Here is a 25453-nt window from a genome sequence, read left to right as displayed (position 1 = left end):
ATAGGCAGCATTCTGCTTACTATATTCATTTTTAAGTTATTAGTTACATTAGGCATTTTTGTAAATGGTGTGGTGAAATGCAAGCAAATCTAATGCTTTTCCATCCACCTCATTAGCAGTCCTTTTACTTCAGAATAGCTAAATTTCCTGCATCTGATGAAAAGGCTAAAATTATAATGTGCTATCAGTTCAGCAATTAAGGAACGAAATATAATTTTCTTTTTGTAATAATACCTAGCTTCTCAGGGGACACTGAAAATGATGGGCCAGATGTGTCTAAGAAATATTGGGCACCTCAGTTGTAGTCACCATAAATTATCATAACCCTGCTCATAAAAAATCAAAATAAAATAAATCAATGAAGGGTGGAGGAATGCATGCAGGTAACAAAAGTTACTTCACTGTAGTTATTACAGTTATTGCTACAACATAATCTTACCCCTACCTCAAATTTCTACTACAGAGGCAAAACAATTCTTGAATCATGGGGCCTTCTCAGCAGCATCCAAGCATTTACAACAGAACTTGTGTGCTTCACAGATAGAAAATCTGACCTATAGCACCAATTTCTGAGCATTAATCTCTCCTTCCCCACAGAAGGCCTCATGATACTTCAAAATGGAAGCCTGAATGATGCTTCACATGAATGCTTCCATATTGAAAGCTTCTCCCTGAATTGTTTGATTTCAAAATGCAGGGAGGCTTACAACATTATTCTTCCACCCTGGATTCTTAAGTGGTATGGTCCCAGGACATACCATGTGCTTTGGTTGAACACCTGATTTGGCCTGAGAGTTACTGAGAAGGGTAAGAGGAATTTCAGGTATGAAAAATGGAGCAAAAGTAACACAAGATAACATTACTACTTTCCTCAGAGCATCCAAAGCTATAAAAGTAAAGTATTAATTGGGAGGAATGCACTCAGTTTTTGTTGAGTAACTCCAAAAGAGGAAGGAAAACTCCAGTTAAATTGTGTAAAGGTTGGCTGGTTGGGATATTTTTTATTTAGTTTTTGGCAAAATGAAACAAAGATGAACAAAGTATAGTGAAATTTGACTCCTGCATTCAAGAAAGTATGCAGTATTAAAAACAACATTTCATCATCAATCTATTATTCTGAATAAAGTTGAATTGATGGAACCTTGTGCCGCCATTTTAACCTCTCACCCCTATTATCTGGCAACATACAATATTTGCTTTAATTAAAATACACATTATAAGCAAACTTCCACAGTCTTGGAATGAAAACTCATACCTATAATTGCCAAGATAAACTCCATCTGGATTAAGCATCGGCGCAATCTTGAAGACCAAATGATCACGCAACACTTTGGCAATTGGATGTGGACTCACAAGAAAATCAATGATACCTGGGAGAAACAGGGGAAAGAATATTAATTTGCCATTATTATAAATCAGAAATTCAAAATATGTTATACAATATATATTTAATTCTGGCATTTGGCTGACTAGATTTCACAAAGGCTTTCCATTACCCAGACACTAATTTAATAAGAACATAGATTCCGCATGTTAATATGAAGTTATGAAAGAAATGAGTAGACTTTGGTTTGATTGTACATGTGTAGAAATGGTGATTAGTACTGCTTCAGTTCCCATCCCCTTCCTATGTACAGTTTACACACCATCCTTCTCATTCAACCCAAAGTTAAATGTCTCAAGGCAGATTTTCCTATCTAGACTAGAAAAACAAAACACATTCCAAATTACATAATAAATATTTACATGAAAATTGTTGCATTATAATAAAACTAAAATTCTAAAATTAAAACAGAATACCCAGGATGCTGCTCTGAATGGACAACAGATAATTTATCTATTTATGTGTAAATGTATATCCCGCCCATCACACAAACAGTGAGGATTGGACATGTAACATCTAATTCCTTACAAATCAGCACTGGCACACCACAAGGATGTGTGCTAAGTCCCTACCTGTATTCACTGTATACATACAATTGTGTATCATCTAACCCATCTACTGCAATTATTAAGTTTGCAGATGACACCACCATAATGGATTTAATAACAGGTGGAGACGAATCAGCGTATAGAGGGGAGGTCCAAAAAATATCTACATGGTGCCTAGGGAACAACTTGCACCTTAATATCAGCAAGACAAAGGAGATGGTGTTGGACTTTCGGAGGAAGAGAGGAGAACTAGCCCTGCTGTACATCGGGGAGGGCTGTGTGGAGAGAATCTCTTCCTTTAAATTCCTAGGAGTTTATCTCAGTGAAGACCTTACTTGGAAACTAAATACAACCCAGGTGGTTAAGAAAGCCCAACAGAGACTCCATCTCCTCAGAGATGGAGTCAGAGTATTGCAGAAGAACGATGTCAATCAACATCTGATGATCTCCTTCTACTGGTCAACAATAGAAAGTGTCCTTTCATACTGCATCACGGTGTGGTATGCTGGTTTGACATCATCTGATAGGAAGTGCCTACAGAGGGTGGCGAATACAGTACAAGATATTATGGGCTGTCCCGTGAATCCACTGGATGAAATAGCGGAAGAATGTTGCCTCAGGAGAGTGAGGAAAAGTCTCAGGGATGATTCACACCCTGGCCGTCACTTTCTTGATCTCCTGCCATCAGGCAGAAGATATAGAAGCATGGTTAGTCGCACCAACAGGGTAAAGAACAGCTTCTATCTGTGGGCTGTTAGGCTGCTGAACGAAAAGATAACAACAGGGCAAATGACTTTCAGGTTTGGTGTGTGTGTGTCAGTAAATGAGGGGAATTAAGACTAAGAGAGCTGAGTGGGGGGTGCTCATGTAATCTCATCGTATACAAGTTGTACAAGTGACAATAAAGTATTTCAATTTCAGTATGGTCACACCACAGCTTATAATATATCAAAATCAATCCAATGAAAAGATATAAAAATACATTAAAAATAAAATGCAATTAAACATTTCAGCAGTACAAAAATCAGTATGCACATATCTGACAACAATATAGATTTCTTCCACATGCTGTATGCATGAGTCAACTAGGGTGCTTTATGGTCACTGCCTCTCTAAAAGCTTTGTACTACTTACTGAAGTTGGTACAGAAGAGATATGTTTCTTGAATCGAATAAATTTAAGTTACTTAAGAGTTACTTAGGCATTGTTGTTGTTTAGTCGTTTAGTCGTGTCCGACTCTTCGTGACCCCATGGACCAGAGCACGCCAGGCACTTCTGTCTTCCACTGCACCCCGCAGTTTAGTCAAACTCAGGGTGGTAGCTTTGAGAACACTATCCAACCATCTTGTCCTCTGTCGTCCCCTTCTCCTTGTGCCCTCCATCTTTCCCAACATCAGGGTCTTTTCCAGGGAGTATTCTCTTCTCAACTTAGGCATTACTTAGCTCAAAAATACTCTTTTGCAGCCTATACAATCCAGCAAGTCCAATAATGAAGGCAATTGAAGTCTTGTCAAAGACTAGATACTGTCGATACTCAAAATATTCATCTTAACCTAGTTTGACATAGCTAACTTGATATTGCAGTGGTAGGGCTAGGCCATGGCCAGACGTTTCCCACTGAAGAGACTGATTTAGCCCACCCACTGTCTGCATCTGCCCACATGGGGCCGCCTGCTTTTGCCACTGTTGGTCCTTAAGCACTCCAGAGAGCTATGGGTGGAGTCATGTGAGCTATGAAATTTTCATTGCCTTTTCTATTCCAGTCTGCAAAAAATAGAACTTGCTCAGGGTCTGAGGGAGTCTGCTACCTAGCATTTATATTATGCTTTTTTGATGTGTGATGTTTTATTATGCTTTTATATATGTTGGAAGCAACCCATAGTTGCTGGAGCAACCCAGTCTGATGGATGGGGTACAAATAAAATCATCACTATCATTTGATATCAAGGGAAGTTAGTCACACTATCCTTTTTGTTTAGTTGCTCTGAAAGCACAAATTAAAATTCTAGAAAAACTTATAGAGAGGAGCACCTATGTTTGGTCTCCATAGTCGAAGGCACTTATTATTATTATTTTGAATATCAGTTGCAGGAGGGGAGAGTGCTCTTGTGCTCAGGTCCAAGGTGGTCATTGTGAGAACAAGATGCCTGACTAAATGGGCCATTGGCCTGAGCCAGCTCTCATTTCTTGGAGAACAATTTAGCAGCTAAAACTAACTGCAAGAGAATGTCACCATAGGGAAGGAAAGAAAGAAATGAATAAGAAAAGCAGAAAGCTGATAAACACAGGAGGTCTCCTAGAAGGTAGGAGAGCTGTGCAAACACAAGCCATACCTCCCACCGCTGAATTCTTCAGCTCTCAAGAAGGTTTTCCTGCTTTCCTACCAACTAAACAGAAGGGAACTTCTATACAAATAGGATTTGAGATGATATGAGTTCCTTTGTGTTTGCTAGGGGACTCTAGGTTATCATGTCTTGAGATTCACTGCTGGGAAGAACTACTGATTCATTGGGTATATAGCTATAGTTGGTAAGATGACTCATGAGCTCAGGGTGGTGCGGTGGGATGGCCTACACAGGACCTCTTGTGAATGCCCCAGTCTAGGGTATCTGCAAGGCAGCAAGTTGTGCTTCGCTATAGTGAATTCTTCAACAGGTATTCCAATTTTATACTGCAAGGCCACTTTGTATGGGGCCCTGAATATAGTTACACTAGAATACCTATGAATTACATTCACACAATTAGTATCACATCTAGTTTGGTCCTAAATGAGAATGTGGAATTTCAACATAACTCATTAAAGGCACAGAAGTTTTCTAATCAAGAGCAAATGCAGTCTTGAGTCTCTAATACTGAACTTGAACCAGGGGAACTAAATTTTCTTTCTGCCATGTGTCTCACAAAGTGAGTAGATTTGCGTCTATCACAATCTCTCATCCTAACTTACCATCGAGGCTTTATGCAATGATAAAATCAGATAACCCCATCTAAGCTGCACTGGGCTATTTAGAGGGAAAGTGGGGTGAAAATGTGGCAAATTACTCTATATATTGCAAGGGCTACTCTGTGAAGCTGAACATTTGTACTGAATTGTCACCTACCAACATGTCTGTCATTTAATTTCTGTAACAGGTTGGATTAAAGCAAACTGGAAATGAGAATCAAATCTGATCAGCATAACTTCTCTAATGTGATGTTACACTTTGGAATAATCTCTCTTGGGAAGTAAAGAAAGGCATATGAATAGTTTAAAATAGGAGAGGAAAAAGATCTATGGAATACGAAAGAAATATAGCTTCTCACTGTACTTCCAAAATGGGTTGGTATAGACTAATTGGATGCCTTGGAAAGCCTTCTCTCTTTTTTGTTTTTTTATAATACAGTCAACATTTGGTGTTAAACTAATATGCACTGCATGAAAGGACATTAAAAATCCATTTGGCAGAACTGAGGCACATGGCGATGGGAAGGATTCAAAGCAATGCTCTCTCAAAACTGACCAATTTTGGCATAATGAGTGTTTGCTTTATACACAACAGATCTAAGCGGTTACAGTGGCAGAAATGGAGAAAACCATTTCAGTGCAAGTATTGTGGGGTAAACATGATGTTACAGATGCATCACTTTCCTCAACAATACAAGTATCCATTAAACATGCTGTTTCTGTGTTTCCAATTATTCTGTGTTAAAAACTGGGACCGTATACAGCTGCCTTATTTGAACTACATTTCCCAAATGTTTTTCCCATTATGTTTTCCTTTTTTACTGAGAGGTTTTGAGACAAAAGAAATTGCTGAGAGGATGGGGAAATAGGCATATATATATATATATATATATATATATATATATATATATATCCAGCTTCAAGAAAAACAAAAACAAACATTATGACAGCCTTCAATGAAGATTGTATCTTAAAACCTTTATAGCAAAAGTCAAAGGCAAATCTCAGTTCTAAAGACAAGAAAGAAATGGTCTATTGATCATCATGACAAAGATGCAAATGAAACCTTCCTTATATGTATGTTAATACCCCAAAATCAAATTATAGTGAGGACTCAGTCAGTATTATTATCTCAAAGCTTTTCTTTCAGATGAAGATGATAGCCTTCAGATCAAGAAGGTTTAAAACTAAAATAATTTGCTTGTTGTGTTAATTAATCAATGCAAACTAAAACTTACATCTTCTATAATCAGCAAGAAACATATCTTGTATTTCGTTAAACCAAGGTGAAGAATCTGGCAGAAACCAGGTCCATTTAATATAATTTACTTGAAGACAGACTCTGTGATAGAACAGATGCCCTAATTTATTTGTTGGTCCTTCTATTAGAATAACAGTTTGCTGGTAAACAGGAAGACTAATGATGCCAGTCACCCTTGTTAGTGGCTAATAATTGCTTAATTTGTCCACTAATTGACCTATGCTACTGTTGAGGCGTTGGACCGTGTTGCAGTGCTGGAAGAAAACAAGACCACTATAATGTTACCTCTGAGGATGACTTCTGGAAATGGAACTACTTGTTGCAATATATTTTCTCTTCACAGATGAGCAGATTAATTAGGTTGCCAATTAGTGCCCTATTTTTTAAAAAAATAATAATAAATGTATTCCCATATATTTGTTTGGATTTTGGAATTATTACGCTGCTCCTGGTCAAATGGTGTGATCCAGTTTGAATCAGCAAACCAAACATGAAATATAAGTAAGTTAGTTTTGAAAGAAGGAGGGGGAAAAGATGTCTTGATGGCTAAAAGATCAATTCCTCAAACTAGCATTCAGTTCTGGATGAATTTATACAGGTCCAACCCTCCCATGCAGCAGGGTTGAGTGCCCTGCTTCAGGTGGTGCCATGGGGGGTAGGAACTGTTGTTTGGGTAGAACAAAATGGTGGCCCCAATATGGATTGAGAGCACTATTTGTGCTCTGCTTACGGGAACAAAATATATTGGGCTTGTACTGCTCTGATACATATGCATAGCTCTGCTGGATACTTCTTTATTTATGTCAGTAAAAGAACTGTATCTATATGTGGAATGTGATATACAACATCACTTGAATGGACTTCCACTCAGGTGACTGGACCCCTTTCCTCTCCTCCCCCATGTGCCCCACATCTGCTCAGGAGCATTTCCCAACCCCCCAAAGAATATTTGGGGGGCACATGGGCAGCTGGAGGGGAAAGGAAAGGAATTGAGAGGGAGGTCATTCCACTCATGGATATCTATTCCACTTGCAGGGAGACATAACTGGCTATAACTCACATATTTTTATGAACATATATTTGCTTTCTCCATTAGACTGAATGGAAAATCACATGCAAAAATAAAATATAATAACACCACAGCTGTTCTTTTGGTAGTATCCAAATAAAACTTGGAAGAAACCAATGGAAATTCAAAAAGAAAACAGCTCTCCATTGCATTGCTAGACTCAAGCATAAATAACCATCATTCTTTCAGCTCAGACAGGATCAATTAGGATAATCTCAGTTATATTACTGTCTGGTTGCATATGTAAAAGAATGCATGAGTTGCTTCTCAGGACATAAAGTTACTGCCAGTACTAAATTCAAAATTGCCCTCTTCTTATTGCATAAGAACTATAAGATACGGTAAGATACTGAAAAATGTTGTGGATAGCCAGCTAGTCTTCTAGGAGATTTACCTTTCGCCTAAGACCAGAATTAAATAGTGAGGATTTTCAAAGCAGTGCTCAATACAGTCTTTTTTTATGGCACCTCCACATCACACTCATGCCTATCCCAAATCCATGGACTCAGAAAAAGGTTTAGAGGCAAAAAGTGAGCGTATTAGATATGCTTGAGCCACAACTACTGAAAACCATATTGTGTTATAGGCTGGCACAACATACAATAGTAATAATATAGGCACAGATTCAAATGCAGCTTCAGACTCCATTGTTACTGTAATAAACAAATATACATAGAATAATTTATTAGAGCTAACATAGAAGTGGTATTTCAGTCAAATTCACAGCAAGCTTTGCAAATTTTGTAAGCCAATAGTCTGATTTATTACAGAGGCAATGGGCAGTACCAAAATGAATACGCTTTATTTCTTTGCTGCCCTCCTTCTTCAAACACAGTCTACTAACTGTACACAAAAAAGTGGGGGGGGGGGAGAGACACACAGACATAGTTTTACTCTCCTAATGCTTCAAACAGATTCAGGCTTCTCTACAACTTTGGTGTCAGACGTGTGATATCGCCTGTTGATCTTTCGTATTTCCCTTTGTAGTGTTCCTTTAAGCTTCCTTGATCTATGACCAAAACGTTGTTATAAAAATTATACAACTTGCCTATTCAGATTGCTCACACTAAACGTATCCCATGGTTTCACCATTCCTTCTGTATGCTCCTAACACATTGAATTCCTTCATATAATGCTGGCATGCCCACCCATCTACCCCACTCACAAACAAAGATCGCCAAAGCCAATCACAAACAAACAACCACACCCTAGGCCAACCCCACCCTCTCTCACCACCAAGGAACACAAGTGAACAGCAGAGAACCTGCACGAGCAATGCTGACACCAAACCCTACATACATTCAGCAAAATAGCGACCCCACCCATCTTCCCCCCCTACACCCCTTTTCTTCCTAATGTCTCATCAAATGAAACTGATTTGTAAAAATGTTACATGGAAAAAATATGAGAGACATTACACATACTTCTGTAAAACAAGAAAATATTTAATTAAAAAATATATATAATGCTGGCATGCCCTCTCTTTCAAGTGCCTCTTAAAATATTCCAGAAAACTTTTCATACACTGCACTTAAGCTATGTGCTGTGGAGAGGAGCATTTCTTCATATATATATATATATATATATATATATATATATATATATATATATGCTTCAGCTATTATATCTTCTTTCTCCTTTGGTCCTACTAAGGTACTTTAACTGTGCTCTACTGTACACAGTACATTTCTCAGGATAGAGACCATGCTCTTAGTTCATATAGAAACTTCGGCTGATTAACATTCTAAATGTTTTTAAAAATGTGTTTGTGGGAGGGGAGTTTATTGGTTTGTTTTTGTTTCATTATGCATTTTGTGTTCTCATTTTGTATTTTTATGTTGTGCACTGTGAACTTTGGATAAAGGGCGGCATACAAATCTAAGAAATATAAATAAATAAATATAAATAAATATTCCATGTGTGAACCACTACAATAACAACATCCTCTATTTTCACCTTAATTATTTGGAAAATCAAAACCAAATATATGGGTAATGCCAGTATTAAACACATTTCTGTGCACAATGCATATTCACCACAGCGCTGTTCACCGGAATTACTCATTGAAGCCCCTGTCCTGAAGTTTTTCTGATATGTTGATAAATGACCCATGTTGGCTCGTATAATAGATATCGACAAGATCAAGCATTGTGCTGTCATGGGAATTTTCTCTAGAAAGGATGATTGCCCCAAAGAATCCATAATGGAAGGTCAATGTGAATGCTAACACTACTTATTTTAGGCATGGGGGGGTCCTGCTACCAAGTTTTTATTTTTTAAAAAAGAGTTTAGTTGTGTGAGAGACAAGTTGTAGAAAAATTTGTGAGGAAAGGTGAAGTTCAATGTTTATTTTTAAATATTTTACCAAGGGTTGTTTTATTACACAACACTACTCTTTAATATTTCAGAGGACATGTGTTGTCTAGCCTGCCTTTCTATTAGTGGGTTTTTGCTGACATGCAAAATTAATATAAACATGCATCTGTTTTCAGATCGTAAGCTCCTTGGGTCAAGGCCTCCCATTCTTTAAGCAAAATTATCATCAGTATACAGTATGCACTGTTAAGGAAGAAATCTTTAATACCTTTTCAGATAAGTCACTGACAGAACTGACTATGCACTGGAAAGAAGGAAGAAGATAGTAAATTCAGTCCACCCCGTGAGGAAAGCAAAGTCTTGATTTATGTCATCATCATGTATTCTACATTCAGAAAACTCTCACAAAAATAGAATCTGCCAGTCAAGCTAGCAGCTGTGTTCTGGTTTTGTGGTTCCTCTGCCGAAGCAGGTATGCAGTGAACAATATCATTAGACAAATTCAATAATTACCAAGCCAACATTGTGGAATCACAGGAATGTGACCTCTAAGGTCATCAGGTTCATTTAAGGCTGTAACATTTAATCAATTAATCAGTTAGATTTAATTAAAAACTTTTGAACAGTTAAAATTAATCAAGGAGAAGGCTTTTCTTTTTTTAAAAAAAGTTAATTACTTTTTAACAACAGCATTTACAAAACCAGTAGATGTCAGGTGCCATCTTAGAAGAGGTATCCCCCTCTTATTTGCCACACAGAAGGAAATCTATTTTCTAAGGTGGTGATTCCAGTAGCCCATGTGCACATCATCTGAACAAGGTAGGATCAAGCAGTCCCTTCAGAACTAATATTTTTACTCAAATGCACTGACTAATTGATTAAAACCCATATGATCAATTGGCTATAGATTTCTTTATTCAGGCGATAGCCCTAAGTCCATTATATAAACCGCACAATGTATCATATTGTGATACATCCTTTGGGTTAAACTAATGTAAGTTGCCAGTGCTAGATCAAAGGCATCAATAAACTAGATAACCTAGAAGAAGAAAAGAGCAGAAAAGCAGAGAGAGAGGACCCTATTAATTGAAAAGCTCCAACTTCAATCATTATTAGAGTTTGAAAGATTAGCTTAATTACAGTTAAAAACATTCTTCCATCAAATGATCAAGGGGTTGCCCAGTGGTTATATCCAAGGAGTGCAGAGTGGTATGCATATTCCTATTCCCCCAGTTCATTTATCGAGGTAGATTTGGCTGAAAGGTGGTGACTGGACAAAGGTCACCCAATCAGCTTCATAGTTTAATGTGATATTTGAAGCTGTTTTCCCAATCCTAGTCCAATGTTCTGATCCCCATACCACACTGATTTTCTAGGAAGCTACTGAGTCTACAGCTGGGCTGTTACATGGATGACAGATCTGGTTTTAAGCTAATAGCCCATGATGGCTGGTTGATGATTTCTCGATGGGAGGTAATAAAAGGAATGGGTCTTTTCACAACTGGTATTCTCTCTCCCTCTCCCTCTCTTTCTCTCTCTCTCTCTAAGTATTTTTAAGGAGAAAGCCACCAGAGCTTAAGAAGATGACACTCCTCCAGCTAAACAGAGGGGTGTATGAGGGGGGAGTGGAAATAATTTGGAGGAGACCATAGTGCATATTGGTTTGAAGCGTAGCATTTTCGGGGGGGGGGTGCTGTGCATATCTCAGGATCCAGTGTTGGGTAACTGCTCTGCTACTTTATAGGAGTACCTGGTATTTGCTTCCACTTTTACTCTGCTTCTATATTTGCTGGGGGCGGGGAAGCAATTATCACAAAATCACTGTAAGTGTCTAGTGTGCTCCCAGGCAAAGAAAGTAAGGCCCATGTGTCATGTGTGACTGCATTTACGTAGGTCACCGCAAAATAGATAGATAGATGATAGATGATAGATAGATAGATAGATAGATAGATAGATAGATAGATAGATATAGATAAATATACCGGTAGATAGATATAGATGATAGATAGATAGATAGATAGATGATAGATAGATAGATAGATAGATAGATAGATAGATAGATAGATGATAGATATAGATAGATGATAGATATAGATAGATGATAGACAGACAGACAGACAGACAGACAGACAGACAGACAGACAGACAGACTTTCCCTCACTCTGAGCTGCTACCCAAATGAGGGAAGGTAGCCTCCGATCGACTAGTGATGCGGGGGGGGGGGGACCTTTTCTCCACCTCCGCTGCTGCGCCGTGTATCTGCACTCCCATCCTGGCACCATTTCCGCTGGGCACCTTCTCACCCTCTGTGGCCAGCTGTGTGCACTGACTCCCCTCAGGCAGGCAGGGAAAGGCTGGGCCCAAGCGATTTCTAGGGTGAGTCTCTTTCTCCCTCTCTCCTCCCTGTGCACCCTCCCCATTAAAGCCGGGTGTTCCCCAACTTTACATGATTTCACTTATGCGCATAGGAACATAACCTCCGTGTGAGGGGATGGGATGCCTGTACATTACTTTCAGGGGCAGTGTCCGTATTTCATCATATCAATTCATGGGAGGTAGGTATAGGGTAAGCTATATATCTGTTTCCTTGGAGGACCATTCATTCCATACTGCAGATGATCATGCGTTTTAATGCAGTATTTCTTTCACATGGTTTAGCTGTTTCAAAATTCTGCAGCTGCAGTTTGGAGCTTTTTGCTGCTCTTGTACCTTTAACTGTTATTGACTGGTATCATTTTGGGGTATTCTGATGGAGTGCCATTGCACACATGTTCTTCTGGATACAGGCATCTGGTTAGCCATTGTGAAAAACAGTATGCTGTTGGGCCATTGGCCTGATCCAGCAGTCTTTCCTGTCCTTATCAGATGATTTTGATGAAGGCTTTTTGGCAGAAAACTAACCTAAAATATAAATAATAAATAAATGCATCCTGAGCCACCACACTGGATACTGAACTTGAGTTCCCTGAAGCTAATGACATGTATCTGCCTTGACTGCATCTTGCCTTTAAATGCACAATTCTCAGAAGCAGGAATCACATTCAACTCTCGCACTACTTCAGTAGTGACAGGTGGTAGACAAACTTTCAGTACTGGAGAGAGAACTCTTTTAAGCCCACAGAAAATAAGTATCTTAAAGAGTTTTAATCTCACGGCAAGAGAAAACCAGCTGGATAAGATAATTACATATGACAGAAAGGATGGCAGTCAATCAAGGGCATATCGAGCAGCAAAGACAGGTACATATGCTTCATGATATATAGCCACTCATGACTTAATTTCAACTTAATGATTAAAAAAAAAAAAAGAAACATGAACCAACTGAAACTGTTAGAAGACTTACTGCTACGCATGGTGCACTACTTATCTCTTAACTAAAAGGCAGCTTAATAAAAATCCCAATGCTTATGTTGTTGTTGTTTAGTTGTTTAGTCGTGTCCGACTCTTCATGACCCATGGACCAGAGCACGCCAGGGACTCCTGTCTTCCACTGCCTCCCGTAGTTTGGTTAAATTCATGCTGATAGCTTTGAGAACACTGTCCAACCATCTCGTCGTCTGTTGTACCCTTCTCCTTGTGCCCTCCATCTTTCCCAACATCAGGGTCTTTTCCAGGGAGTCTTCTCTTCTCATGAGGTGGCCAAAGTACTGGAGCCTCAGCTTCACAATCTGTCCTTCCAGTGAGCACTCAGGGCTGATTTCCTTCAGAATGGAGAGGTTTGATCTTCTTGCAGTCCATGGGACTCTCAAGAGTCTCCCAATGCTTACATTTTAATATAAATATTAGTAAAATGCTTTCCCCAAATTTTGTTCAGATACATGCTGATGCTGTTTTCTTATAATACGTTTGGACACATAACTTGGTAGGCACTGAACAACAATGGGCTCAGGTCAGAACCCTGTGGCACCCCACTTGTCACTTTTTTCCAGGATGATGAGGAACCATTAATGAGTACTCTTTGGGTTTGGTCAACTGGCTACAAATCCACCTAACAGTTACCTTGTTCAACCCACATTTTACCAGTTTCCTCGTGAGAATACCATGGGGGACTTTGTCAAAAGCCTTACTGAAATCAAGATACACGATGCCCACAGCATTTCCCTGATCTACCAAGTTTGTAATTCCATCAAAAAAAGAAATCAGATTGGTCTGGCATGACTTATTTTTGAGAAACCCATGCTGGGTCTTAGTAATCACAGCATCCTTTTCTAAATGCTCATGGACCTTACCACCTCTTTTCCTATCTTGGGCTGCAGCTCCCTTCTTACATCATTTATTCTGTTATCACCAGGTTGGGCATCACTTATTTTGTGAAGAATAACACAAAATAAAAACAAATGCAGATGCTATTGGTTGCTGTCATAGCATTCTTCAGCAACTGTGCTTAAAATTTAGGGTTTGATTTTATAGATCCTATGTGCTATCTTAGTGATTGGCATGATGAAAGATAAGCTTCCCTGGAGGCCCTTTTAAGTATAACTCTTTAAAAGGTACACATTTCAAAAATAAAAATAGAAAAAATAAAAAACAATGACTAACTAGCAGGAAATCTTATACCATTATGAAATACAACATGATTATCATAAACATGGCCCAGTCAAAACTGAGTCACTAACCTAAATGGAAAAGTTAAACACATTTCAGATTTCTTCTACTGAATCCCATATGACTCAAACATGCTAAATCTGGACAGAAGCTAAGGCAGGAGTAGCTAACCTGGTGCCCTCCATAAATCGTTGCATTCCAAACTCCTGTTGTCCCTGATCATTGGCCATGCTGGCTGGGGCTGGTTCCTCGTTGCTTCTTCAGCTTTAAAAACCTGCTCAATTAAACATTATAAATATTCTGAATACATTAAATCCAGCTATATACTCCAATTACAAGATGTGTTCAGAAAAAGTCCTCCCCCCCCCCGTTAATTCCTATGGACAATGCATAATGTGCAATTTCTTCTTTCATTTCTTATGGGGGGGCAGTTAGAGAGATAGAATAAAATTAACCACTTCTTCAGTTCACAGATATCTACTGTGTCTTTTGATGCACTTCTTTTGGTTAATGTGCTTCTAGAATGGCAGCCCTATGGAAAGCATTACCTGCAAGGGCTCCAATTTTAGCTAAGCTGAAGGAACCATTTTTAATCAACAGATGAAAGAAGAGTCACTTGCCTGGCTTTATGCTGTCCACTGGGGGAAAGAAAGCTGATTGATTTAGAGGAATGCTGAGCTTTATTACAGCAGATTTGTTCTTTTATTTACCATATCGGAGTTCTCTGCATTTCCAGTGGAACTAAGGGGCTCCCTGAAGTACAGGATTAAAAGCAAAGGAAATCTCAAATAATGGGATAAAACGAGTGTGTAGAAAATAAGTGACTGAATTAGATTACAGTGGATGGAACAGAGTGGATTCCACTACAAAATGCAAGGCATCTGGGTAATTTGGTGCTCCACTAAAATGAGAAAATGCCCACATTCTCAAATCAGCAGTTCGCATATTCTGCAGTATGTCGCACCAGTCAATACAGCCCTGTTGTCTAATAGAACAACATGAGAGTAAACCACACAGAAGAAGGTAAAGGGTTTCTGGGAAATGATTTACAATGAATTGAAAAAGATGTTTAAATATACATTTGTTAAAAAACCAGAAGCCTTTTTGCTAGGAATAACAGGAAGAGAGATAAATAGAAGTGATTATAAACTTTTTCAGTATGCAGTAACAGCGGCAAGAATATTGATGGCCCAAAAATGGAAACAAGAGGAACTACCGACATTGAATGAGTGGAGAATGAAACTTATGGACTATGCAGAATTGGATAAAATGACTGGGAAAATTAGATACCAGAAAGATCACAAATTCATCGAGGACTGGGGAAAGTTTACGGATTATCTGAAAACCATATGTGACGAACAGATAACGCTAGTGGGTTTTAAGGAGGCTTTGTGAAAATACAAGGTATATTGTAAAAAAGAAATAGATATGGAAGGTTAATGCTAAATTGGCAATATTATAAAGAAAATGCGGGAAAATAAGAAAAATGGATGATTGAGGGAGGTGCCGATGGAAGTTCAAAAAACAGTAAATATGTAATTATGGTTGTACGAATTATTTGTAAAAGAAAAACTTAATAAAAATTTATATAAAATAAATAAATAAATAATAAAAAAAAGAGAGTAAACCACACAGAGTCCTAAAAACACGCAGCATTACAGGTTTGGTTCCAATGCCAGCCTAACACTTTTTGCTGCCTGAGGCAGCAATCCAGTCATGGTATATAGTACCCAAGGCTGCTCAAGTTATTTTGGCACCTGAATCAGAATATTCTACAACTGCCTCTCCCTCTTCCAAGCAGTAACAATGCAACGACAGCCACTCAAGTAACTCACAGTTTACTGCCTTTTCATGACACCCAGAATCAGCTGCCTCACTTTGCCTAATACAGCAAGAGCTACCATGATGCCCTCCAGATATTGTTGAACTGTGACTCACCATCATTCCCAACCTTAAGCCACGTTGGCTTGGACCAATGGGAACTGGAGTCCCAACAACATCTGACTGGCACCAAGTTCATTGCCCTGGCCCAAAGTTTCCAAGCCAATTTTTGCTGCTTCATCTATGGGCTTTTAATCTGTGTGTGTTGGGGGGGGGCAGTGTTGTTTTTGTTTGCTATTACGGCATGTATTTTGGTGTGTTTGTATTGTACACTGCCTTGTGAACTTCAGATGAAGGGCAGTACAGAAAATGAATGAATGATTTGACCACCCTATCCGAGTTGAGTCAGAGTGGATACTCGTGACAGGGATCCTGACATGCTGATGAGTTGACATCTGCAAGAGACCTTCACCTGAAGAGCCTGGTGATCAGCTGGGCATTTAAATTAAGGTTACCAGATTTTTTCCAAAGAATCCAGGGACACTTTTTAAAAAAAAAAAAGAGGAAAAAATTATTAAATTTAAAAAATAATAATTAAGAAGTAATATCTTCTCTTCTGTGGTCTCTTCTGTCATGCAGCCTTCCTCTGGACCCAAGCCTGCTCTCTTGGAGTGCTAGCCGCTGTGGAGTAGGCTCGGATTGGGCTTGGGCTTGGCCACATGTCCTTGCCCTCCCAGGGCTCTCCTACATCTCTTCCTCAGCGGTGGCAGCAGTGCGGCAATGTCGGGGCTCCCCTCTTTTTCCTCCTTCCTCTTTCTCTCTCTTCCTTCTCCTTCACCTCTCCTCCTCCCTGCGTCAGCTCCGGGGTTTTCCTGGCCCCAGAACCTGCTGGGCAGTTGGCAGGGTGGCTGGAGAGCCAGTGTGGTGTAGTGGTTAAGAGCGGTAGACTCGTAATTTGGTGAACCGGGTTCGCATCTCCACTCCTCCACATGCAGCTGCCGGGTGACCTTGGGCTAGTCACACTTCTTTGAAGTCTCTCAGCCCCACTCACCTCACAGAGTGTTTGTTGTGGGGGAGGAAGGGAAAGGAGAATGTTAGCTGCTTTGAGACTCCTTCAGGTAGTGATAAAGCGGGATATCAAATCCAAACTCCTCCTCCTCTTCTTCTTCTTCTTCTTCTTCTTCTTCTTCTTCTTCTTCTTCTTCTTCTTCTGTTCCCATGTGTGTGTACGTGCCCCTTCTGGGGTTGTGCAGGCTGAAATGATTACAAATGGGTAAGCTGTTCCTCTCCCAAGATAGATCCTCCAAACTCCTCCTCCTCCTCCTCCTCCTCCTCCTCCTCCTCCTCCTCCTCCTCCTCCTCGCTCCTGGCTCAATTTGGGTCATGGGGGGAGGATCAGCAGTTCCTCCAGTTGACGCACCGGGTGTCCCCAGTTCCCCCTTGGCAGTGGCGGTGGCAGCAGCAGTCTCAGCAGCCCGGAGCCAGCCTGGTAGCGCAGTTGGCTCTGGCTGGCTTTAGGAGCTGCTTGCTGCCATGGCATCTGCCATTTTGCATCACCAGAAGTCCCCATATGATGTGTCTTGTGCCGTTGAACCAATCACACAACATTCAATCCCTACTAATAAATCTGCAACACTTAAAATATAAATCCAGGGACATTAGATGAAATCTGGGGACATTCCAGGGACAGATTTTGTCCGGAGACAGATTTGTAAATCCGGTGACTGTCCCCGGGAAACGGGGACGTCTGGTAACCATAATTTAAATGGTGAGATTAAAGTTTAGATAACCTAATGCCAAGCTGTGTAAGGTTTTGTACACTCTTACCAACACAAACTTGGCTCGGTAGCTAATTGGCAAGCAGTGCAGTTCCTTCAGCAATGTGATAACATACGGCAATAGTCTGCCCCTGGTGAGTAGTAGAGCTGCTGCATTTTGCACAACTTCCTGGCCAACCTCAGGGCAGCCCCTCATAGAGCGCAGAGACAGGTCTGGAGATGTGAAAACAGCTCACAGTATCAACACAACTGGAATAACTACTAGGCAACTATATCTTAAGGTTTTGAAATGCAGAGTAGTCCTAAGCAATAGAAGATACTTCTGCTGGCTGCTTGGAAGCCTTCTTTTTATTTTACTGGGATTACCTTGAAAATGAGATTGGCAAACAGAGCACGAGAAGCAGTGACTCAAGAATAAAAGAGCTGCTGCAGAATCACACCAGATCTTGACTCTGTGCGTGTGATTTTATGTAATGTGGTAAAAATAAAATAGTCTCCTGGCATTTCTTCCAGCTCACTCTGTTGTCTGGGTGACCAGTTATCTTCCAAGATTCCTAGAAACATGGTGGTTTGAACTTCTATCACTCATTTTGTTGCAAACCATCAAATCATAGCCTCAGGCCCCATTTTGATGCGATGTATGTAGACTTGTAGTAGGAAAAAACCTCAAGCTGTAAAAAAAGCTCCTGGTTTGGGAAATAAGATTATGAGCAGCAATCCCAGTAACAAAATACAGCAACAGTACAGCGTCCGCAAAAACTCTGGCTGAGATGCTGTGACAGAAGATTCCTCATATGTATCATCTGATAGTCAAGAATATTATATTAGAGATATGATATGATGAAATGATATGATTATGATATAATATGATGATAGGATATATGATATGATATGATATGATATGATATGATATGAAGCTGCTGGCAGTATCTAGATGGAGTAAGCTGAAACAAAATTCATTTTGGGCTTCTTCTTTTCTTTTTTTTAAGGGCATTTATCACTTGCCAATATCTTATTTAGAATTTCATATTTAAATATGTTTTATTGGATTTGCTGGGCTCTCTGGAACTAGAGTTAAGGCATACACAAGCATATTCACCATAGACAAAGTCATCCTTTGCTGTATCTTATTAATTCTAGTTTTTCTTATGTTTTAGCATGTCATACATTCATGTTCTAGCATTTTATACAATACCAAATTGTTTTCAAATTACAATTTAAGGATCTTGTTTGTGACCTGTAAATGATTTGAACCCAATATAACGTTGTCCCAGTGAGATGATGAACTCCAAGATAAACTCAGATCATCCTTTTAACATGTTTTAAAGGATAAATATCCTTTATCCATGCACCAGGTTCAAAATAGAAGGGTCCACACACACACACACAAAATCTGCATAAGGTATTTGTAGTTAGATTACTCCACTATTGCACCCTGCTCCCAAGACACCTGGGTGGAATCTGCACACATATTAAAAACATTCTGAAAATGCTTTTTTAAAAAGCGTTTTAAAAAATACACAAAATTTTCCATAAGGCTCACCATCGCCATCTAGCGTCGCATTGTGTATTGCACTTAAAACACACTTAAAACGCTTTATTTGCAGCTGTATAGCTGAGTCCCTGGTTTCTTTTGAAAGATCCTATTGAAAGAATGCCTTTTTGGAGCTAGGTCTCAATCAATCGGTGCTGGGGTTTGTCCTGGATTTTAAACAAATTAACATGTATTTTTTTATTCTCTTACTAAATATTCCCTTAGTAAAAATCCTCAGGATGGGACAGACAATAGAGTTAATTACTGTATACATAGGTAAAGGTAAAGGGACCCCTGACCATTAGGTCCAGTCATGACCGACTCTGGGGTTGCGGCACTCATCTCGCTTTATTGGCCGAGGGAGCCGGCGTACAGCTTCCAAGTGATGTGGGCAGCATGACTAAGCCACTTCTGGCGAACCAGAGCAGTGCACGGAAACGCCGTTTACCTTCCCGCCAGAGCGGTACCTATTTATCTACTTGCACTTTGACATGCTTTCGAACTGCTAGGTTGGCAGGAGCAGGGACTGAGCAACAGGAGCTCACCCCGTCATGGGGATTCGAACCGCCGACCTTCTGATCGGCAAGTCCTAGGCTCTGTGGTTTAACCCACAGCTCCAGCACTTGGTAACGGATCACCCTTGCAGCTCATTTAACTTGCTTAGCAACCAAATGTTTTAGGAGCTATAAAAATTATCTATAGGAGTTTAATTTATGCTACAGGAACAGCCTGTAAAATTATAGTTTGGAATATCGTGTCAGACCCATCAGTAAGAGGACATATCTGAGGGAGAGTGCAGCTGCTCTCACATTGCCCCAGGGATTCATAAATTCACTTGCGTATCCTGAGCTGAGTGGGTGGTTTTGTTGCTTGGCTTTTGTTTTCTTTAATTTTCCTAATGCACACAGTAAGGCACTTAGAGAATTTCTTGCCCCCCAAATGAAATTTGTTGCTGCCCTTTCCGTGAGGTAGCTTGTCTTTTCTCACTGCAGAGCAAACAAAAGAGGGATCCCTGGAGGACCATGCCGGGACCATATGATATAGGTTTTCTTAATGAACGATGCTGGATTTATCTGAATCATTTTGAAGACATTCTGCAAAAGAATGGCAAGCTTGTTCATTATTATTCAAAGTTAGTCCCTCTTGTGACTTGGTGTGCTTCAGACAGCAGTAAATTTTTGCCGGATTATGGTGCTCATTTTAAGAGAATTAGCTAGTGTTAAATGCAGCCGAAATGTTAACGCCGTAGAAATGAATAAGAATATGGCTTTTTGTGATGTCTAATATGAAAGGGTCACAACCTTGAAAAAATCGATTACTGCATTTCAGGGGTGAGACATAAGTTCTGAGTGAAAGGACAATAGTTAAATTGACACAATTATAGGCAGAATTAATGTAAGCACTATAGCTGACCCCACAATGTGAGACCTTTTCCTCCCCAACAATGACCTTAGAAGTAAAGAATCAAAAACATCAAATATTGTGCAAAGAACAATGTCAACAACCTATAGCTTTTAAGTGTGTTCTGAATGCTTCTCATCCATCTCTGCCAAAATACTGCTGGGCCTTTTTTGCAAAGTAATGTGCCATACTGAGTCACTGTAGGTAGGGATATGACCTATGGATGACTTTATTTGGAAAGTTCACTAAATATAATTTCATTTTCAGTTTATATATTTTGAAGATAATGTTGGTTTAAGGAACAGATATGTATAAAAGGAGAATTCCTGGATGCCAAGATCCATGTTTGGGGCAAGTACTCTTTGGTGAGAGAACCCCAGCGGAGATTTAACATCACAACTTTTGCTATGAAATAAAGCAAAGAAATATAGGCTGCAAAGCCTTACAATGTGCCCTTTAAAGTGAGTTACAAATCTTCCCTCTTTCTCCAGCCTAGAAAAAGAGAGCACATGTTTGGTAAGCTAAAAATTACAGCGTGGCAAGTACATTAATTAAATATCTAGGTTTGTGCCTTGCAAAATGCTGCTTCCACAAATCCTGCTGATTCTTGGAGGAATATGAACCTCTGGGCGTTATCATCCTGGGGGTGAGTGAGTTTGGCTCCTGAAAAAAAGCTCCAGAGCACAGTGAGTAGAAAATGCTGAAATTGCCTGACAAAGTCTGATAATGAATATCTGGCAATCAATGAGAGTAGAAGAACCCACATTTCTTCAGGATGGATCATGAGTATTTCAGACAAGAGAAGAAGAAAAGAAGTGATTTATATGATGAAAGGCTAAACCTCCTGGGGAATCCTATGTCCACAGAATCCTGCATGCATCAGAAATCTCTTCAAATTCAGAAATCTCTGAATTTGAGATGAAAGTCACACACGGAGGTTACTCTGCTGCTGAGAGAGTTTGCTGGTTGCCATATCAACTGGACTCCTACATAGGAAAGGTTTCCAGCCACCCTCCGCCCCAGTCTAAGATGTGCATTAGAATAAAGTACTGCTGCCGATCAGCTATGCCCCTTATCAGCAAGGTTGAGTTTGTTCTTTTATTCACATGGCCCGACTGAGTTTCATAGAAATGAAGACTTGGTTGCCCATTTCTGATGGCTGCAACGGAGCACAAATATTATGCTACAAGCTTTATATAGCAAATATATATATTTCACTGTAGAAGCAGTGGTATGTCAGGGACTGTAAAGCTCATGATAATAGCTGATGGAGAAAATAGAGGTTTTGTTTGTTTGCTTTACAAAATGGACTTGTCTCACACAATATATAGCAACAGATGTTTCCTTATGCTTATGTCTTGAGAAGTCAATCCAGTACATGGATGCTAAAAGTGGACAGGGGCAAGAAAGACCCCCGGTATGACCTTATGACCCTCGACAGCTTCACCCTTGTTGTTTTAATTATCCCAGTGACTTGAAATGTTTTATACTGTGATGCCAATAAAGGGATTTGATTTGATTTGCCCCCCAGGCCTGGCTGTAACAGAATAGCTCCAGTGAGACTTAGCTGGTGCTGACTTTATTAACTTTTCAGCACCTGCTCAAGGTGATTTTATTCTCATGGGGTTTTAATTAATACATTCATTTCTATCTATCTTGCTTTATTAATGCTTTTATATGTGTTTGTTAGCTATAGTTTAATTGTGAGTGTGAATTTTATTTTTTATTTTTAACTGTTGCCGTGATCGTTAGCTACCTTGGAAGCGTCACCTGAAAGGTGATCTAAAAAACCTTTTAAGTAAAAAAAAAAAATCAAGCTTACGATTCTGTCACATCTTGCATGTTGAGCAGCTGCTGCTTTCTCAGTTCAGTAGGCCAGAGGTGGGTCCAGATTGTTTTAGTACTATCCAGCCATTTGTCTTCCACTGTATGCAACAGGCAGAATTGTACCAGGCTTCCCACACTTTTGGGTGCAGCTCTTTTTGTGTGTATGCAGCCTGCTGTGTTCCACTCACATAGTGAGTCATGTGGGTGAGGGAGTTGTGATGCACTATACCACACCATTTAGTGTTTTTGTGGAATGTTCTCCCCAGGGTGGTTCATCTGACACCTTTGTTATATATCTTTGGGCACCAGGCAAAAATGTTCCTCTTCAACAAGGCCTTTGGGTGATTAATATTCTACAGCTTTTTAAATATGTTTTTTGGGGGGCTATTGTTTCGGTGTTTTTGGTTTGATTACTTATTTGTGGTTTTATATTGTATTTTTATCTTGTGAACCACTCTGAAACCTTTTGAGGAAGGGTGGTATATATATATATATCTAATAAATAAAAAATAAAGTAAATAGATTTAGTAGAATGCCTATTTTAAATCAAATTTTAAAATTTGCATTAAAGTGCTTTCATTTCAGTGCTATTTCACAAATATGTGTTATTAAAGCAGCCACAAGGATAATTTTAACTGAACCTCAGGTTACACTTGACTCTCACCTCTTTTTCTTTATTCAAAAGATTTCTGTATCATTTAGGGGGCAATCACATCACAAAGTGGTATATAATCCATACAATGAATCAAAACAGTTAATACAACAGTAAAACAAGAAAAGATCAAATGCTGCAACTTTGATAAAACCCTATTGAAAAACCCTAATGAAAAACAAAACATGCACCAGCAAGTTACACATTTAGTATTAGGTCTGGTTTGGTCTTAGAAAGGAGCAAAGAAGGCTAAAAACCGATGAGCGAGGGCAAAGAAGAAAGAAAGTAGGAACACAATGATGAATGAGAAATCAGATCTAGCCTTCTCGGTATTGACGCCTGCCTTGTGTAATGCCCTCCCATCAGGTGTCAAGGAAATAAACAACTATCTGACTTTGAGAAGGTATCTGAAGGCTAGAGATGTTTTTAATGTTTGAGGTTTTTTGTGCTTTTAGTATTTTGTTGGAAGCTGCCCAGAGTGGCTGGGGCAACCCAGTCAGATGGGCAGCATATAAATAATAAAATGATGATAATGATGATGATGTAAGGAAATATAAAAGACTAGGAACACTCAAGCGAAGCATAAATCCATGCCTGATATATACACCATTTGTGCCAGACAGCAACTCAAGGCTGCCTGTCTGTAAGGCTGTTTTCATCACCGCTGCTACAAGAGTTCTTTACCAGTTTATAAATGGAGACATTACACAGCTATGGCCTCCCAACCAGGAACCGTTTCCAGTGGCTGGGTCACAGTCACACATGAATGCCACTTCTCACAGCACTGTGTGGAGATATCCAGGGAGAGCAGGAAGCAAGTGGAGGGCAATTTAGAAAGAAAAGAACTGAAACCAAATAAAAATAAAAATCAATTCAGCTGAACTGTGCCAGGGCAGGCAAAGAACAAAGGGTCAACAGACAAAGCAGGAAACTATAGACTAGCAAGATTAATATCAGTTGCAGGGGAAATCTCGAAAACTATTGAAGGTAAATGGAAAAAAGGCTTTTTCAGAAGGTAACCATCGCTGGACACCAAAATCATTAACCCAGCTCATATCACTCTACCCCACCATATGTCAAATCTGGGAACAACCCCACCCTGAAACCATTTTCTCATTATGAAACTGAGCTCATATTAATGATAGCTACTGTGGAAATTAGTATTATTTATATTAGTTGCTTCAAAAAATAAAGAAAGGAGGAACCAATGGCAGCTTTTAAAGTTGTGCATCAGCCGTTGTGGTAAAAGAAAATCAAGAATATATACCAATTTAAGGGGTACCACAGTGGACAGACACCAAGTGGGCATGCTGAATGGTGCAAACTTTGACCTCACAATGAGGGGGGGGGACCATTTTAGCCTTCTTGTTCAAGGTTAAGAGAGATTTCTTTTTCTTTGTGAGGCCAAATAAATAGCTTGGAAAGAAAGGGAAAGTTCCTAATCTTTAGCAAAAAAATAATAATCTTAGTAACCCACAGTACTGACATACCTTGCTGGTTCAGACATTCAAGGTCTTCTATGAATGTCATCAGGTGGCATTCCCATGGAAAGTATAAAGTGTGGTTTCCATGGAGATAGCTACAGCTTCCCAGAAGCAAGTCTCATGATCATGGTAGCTGAAAGGTAGGGTGCCATGAGCTTGACATATCAACCGGGAAGCTGATTCCCCCCCCTCTAGATAAAAAGGTTGCATGCTACAGTTTCCAAGCAAATGCACCCCCCCCCCAATGGGGGCAACCCTGCCATGTAGTAAAGTGAAGCAAATTGCTTCAAGTAACTCCCTGGGCACAAACTAATGCAAGAATGGGGTAGCAAGGTTTTATGTAATATTTGCCCCAGCAGCCTGGAGGCGGGTGTGTGTATGTGTATGTGTGCCATGTTGGGTGTTATTTCCAGCAGCAAAATATCTTGCACCAGAATTGGGGGCATACCCTATGGTGAAAATCTGGAACATCTGAAGTGATGTGGTTAATATCTGCTCTCACCAGTGAGGCTGCACTCAAACATATTCACCATGCAAATTTGGTATGCTATCATGGAGGCATGATACTTTTACTACGTCAAAGGAGCATGTGAAATGAATCTCAAGTCTTTTGCTCCCAGGTGTATGGGAGCAGGCATGTCCAAAGTCTGTTTTGAGGGTTTTATCTGGCCGCTGTGGCAGTTTATTTATTGCGGTCAAATCCTAAAAAAAAATCTCAACCAGCTCAATCCTAAAAAAAATTTGGTTGGCCCTCACACACGTTGACTTCATCAAATCTGGCCCTCTTTGAAAAAAGTTTGGGCACCCCTGGTATGGTGTTCTAAAGGGCCTGAGAATATTGAGAATATGAGCCCTCAATGATTACCCTCATACATGGTGATACTGGAGC

General features: G+C 39.6%; 1 protein-coding gene across 2 annotated transcripts in view; it reads right to left on the bottom strand.

Moving 5' to 3' along the window:
- The window catches only part of BEND5 (BEN domain containing 5), a 694656-nt gene that overhangs the window by 143001 nt on the left and 526202 nt on the right, over positions 1-25453 (bottom strand). For both annotated transcript variants that reach the window (XM_053392494.1, XM_053392493.1), the window contains exon 8: positions 1256-1370. In XM_053392494.1, the coding sequence (XP_053248469.1) occupies positions 1256-1370 (115 nt within the window). The remainder of the gene's footprint in view (positions 1-1255; positions 1371-25453) is intronic.

The sequence above is a fragment of the Podarcis raffonei genome, chromosome 6 (genome assembly GCF_027172205.1).
Source record: "Podarcis raffonei isolate rPodRaf1 chromosome 6, rPodRaf1.pri, whole genome shotgun sequence".
In the NCBI taxonomy this organism is placed as follows: domain Eukaryota; kingdom Metazoa; phylum Chordata; class Lepidosauria; order Squamata; family Lacertidae; genus Podarcis; species Podarcis raffonei.
This window is presented reverse-complemented; position numbering and strand designations above follow the sequence as displayed.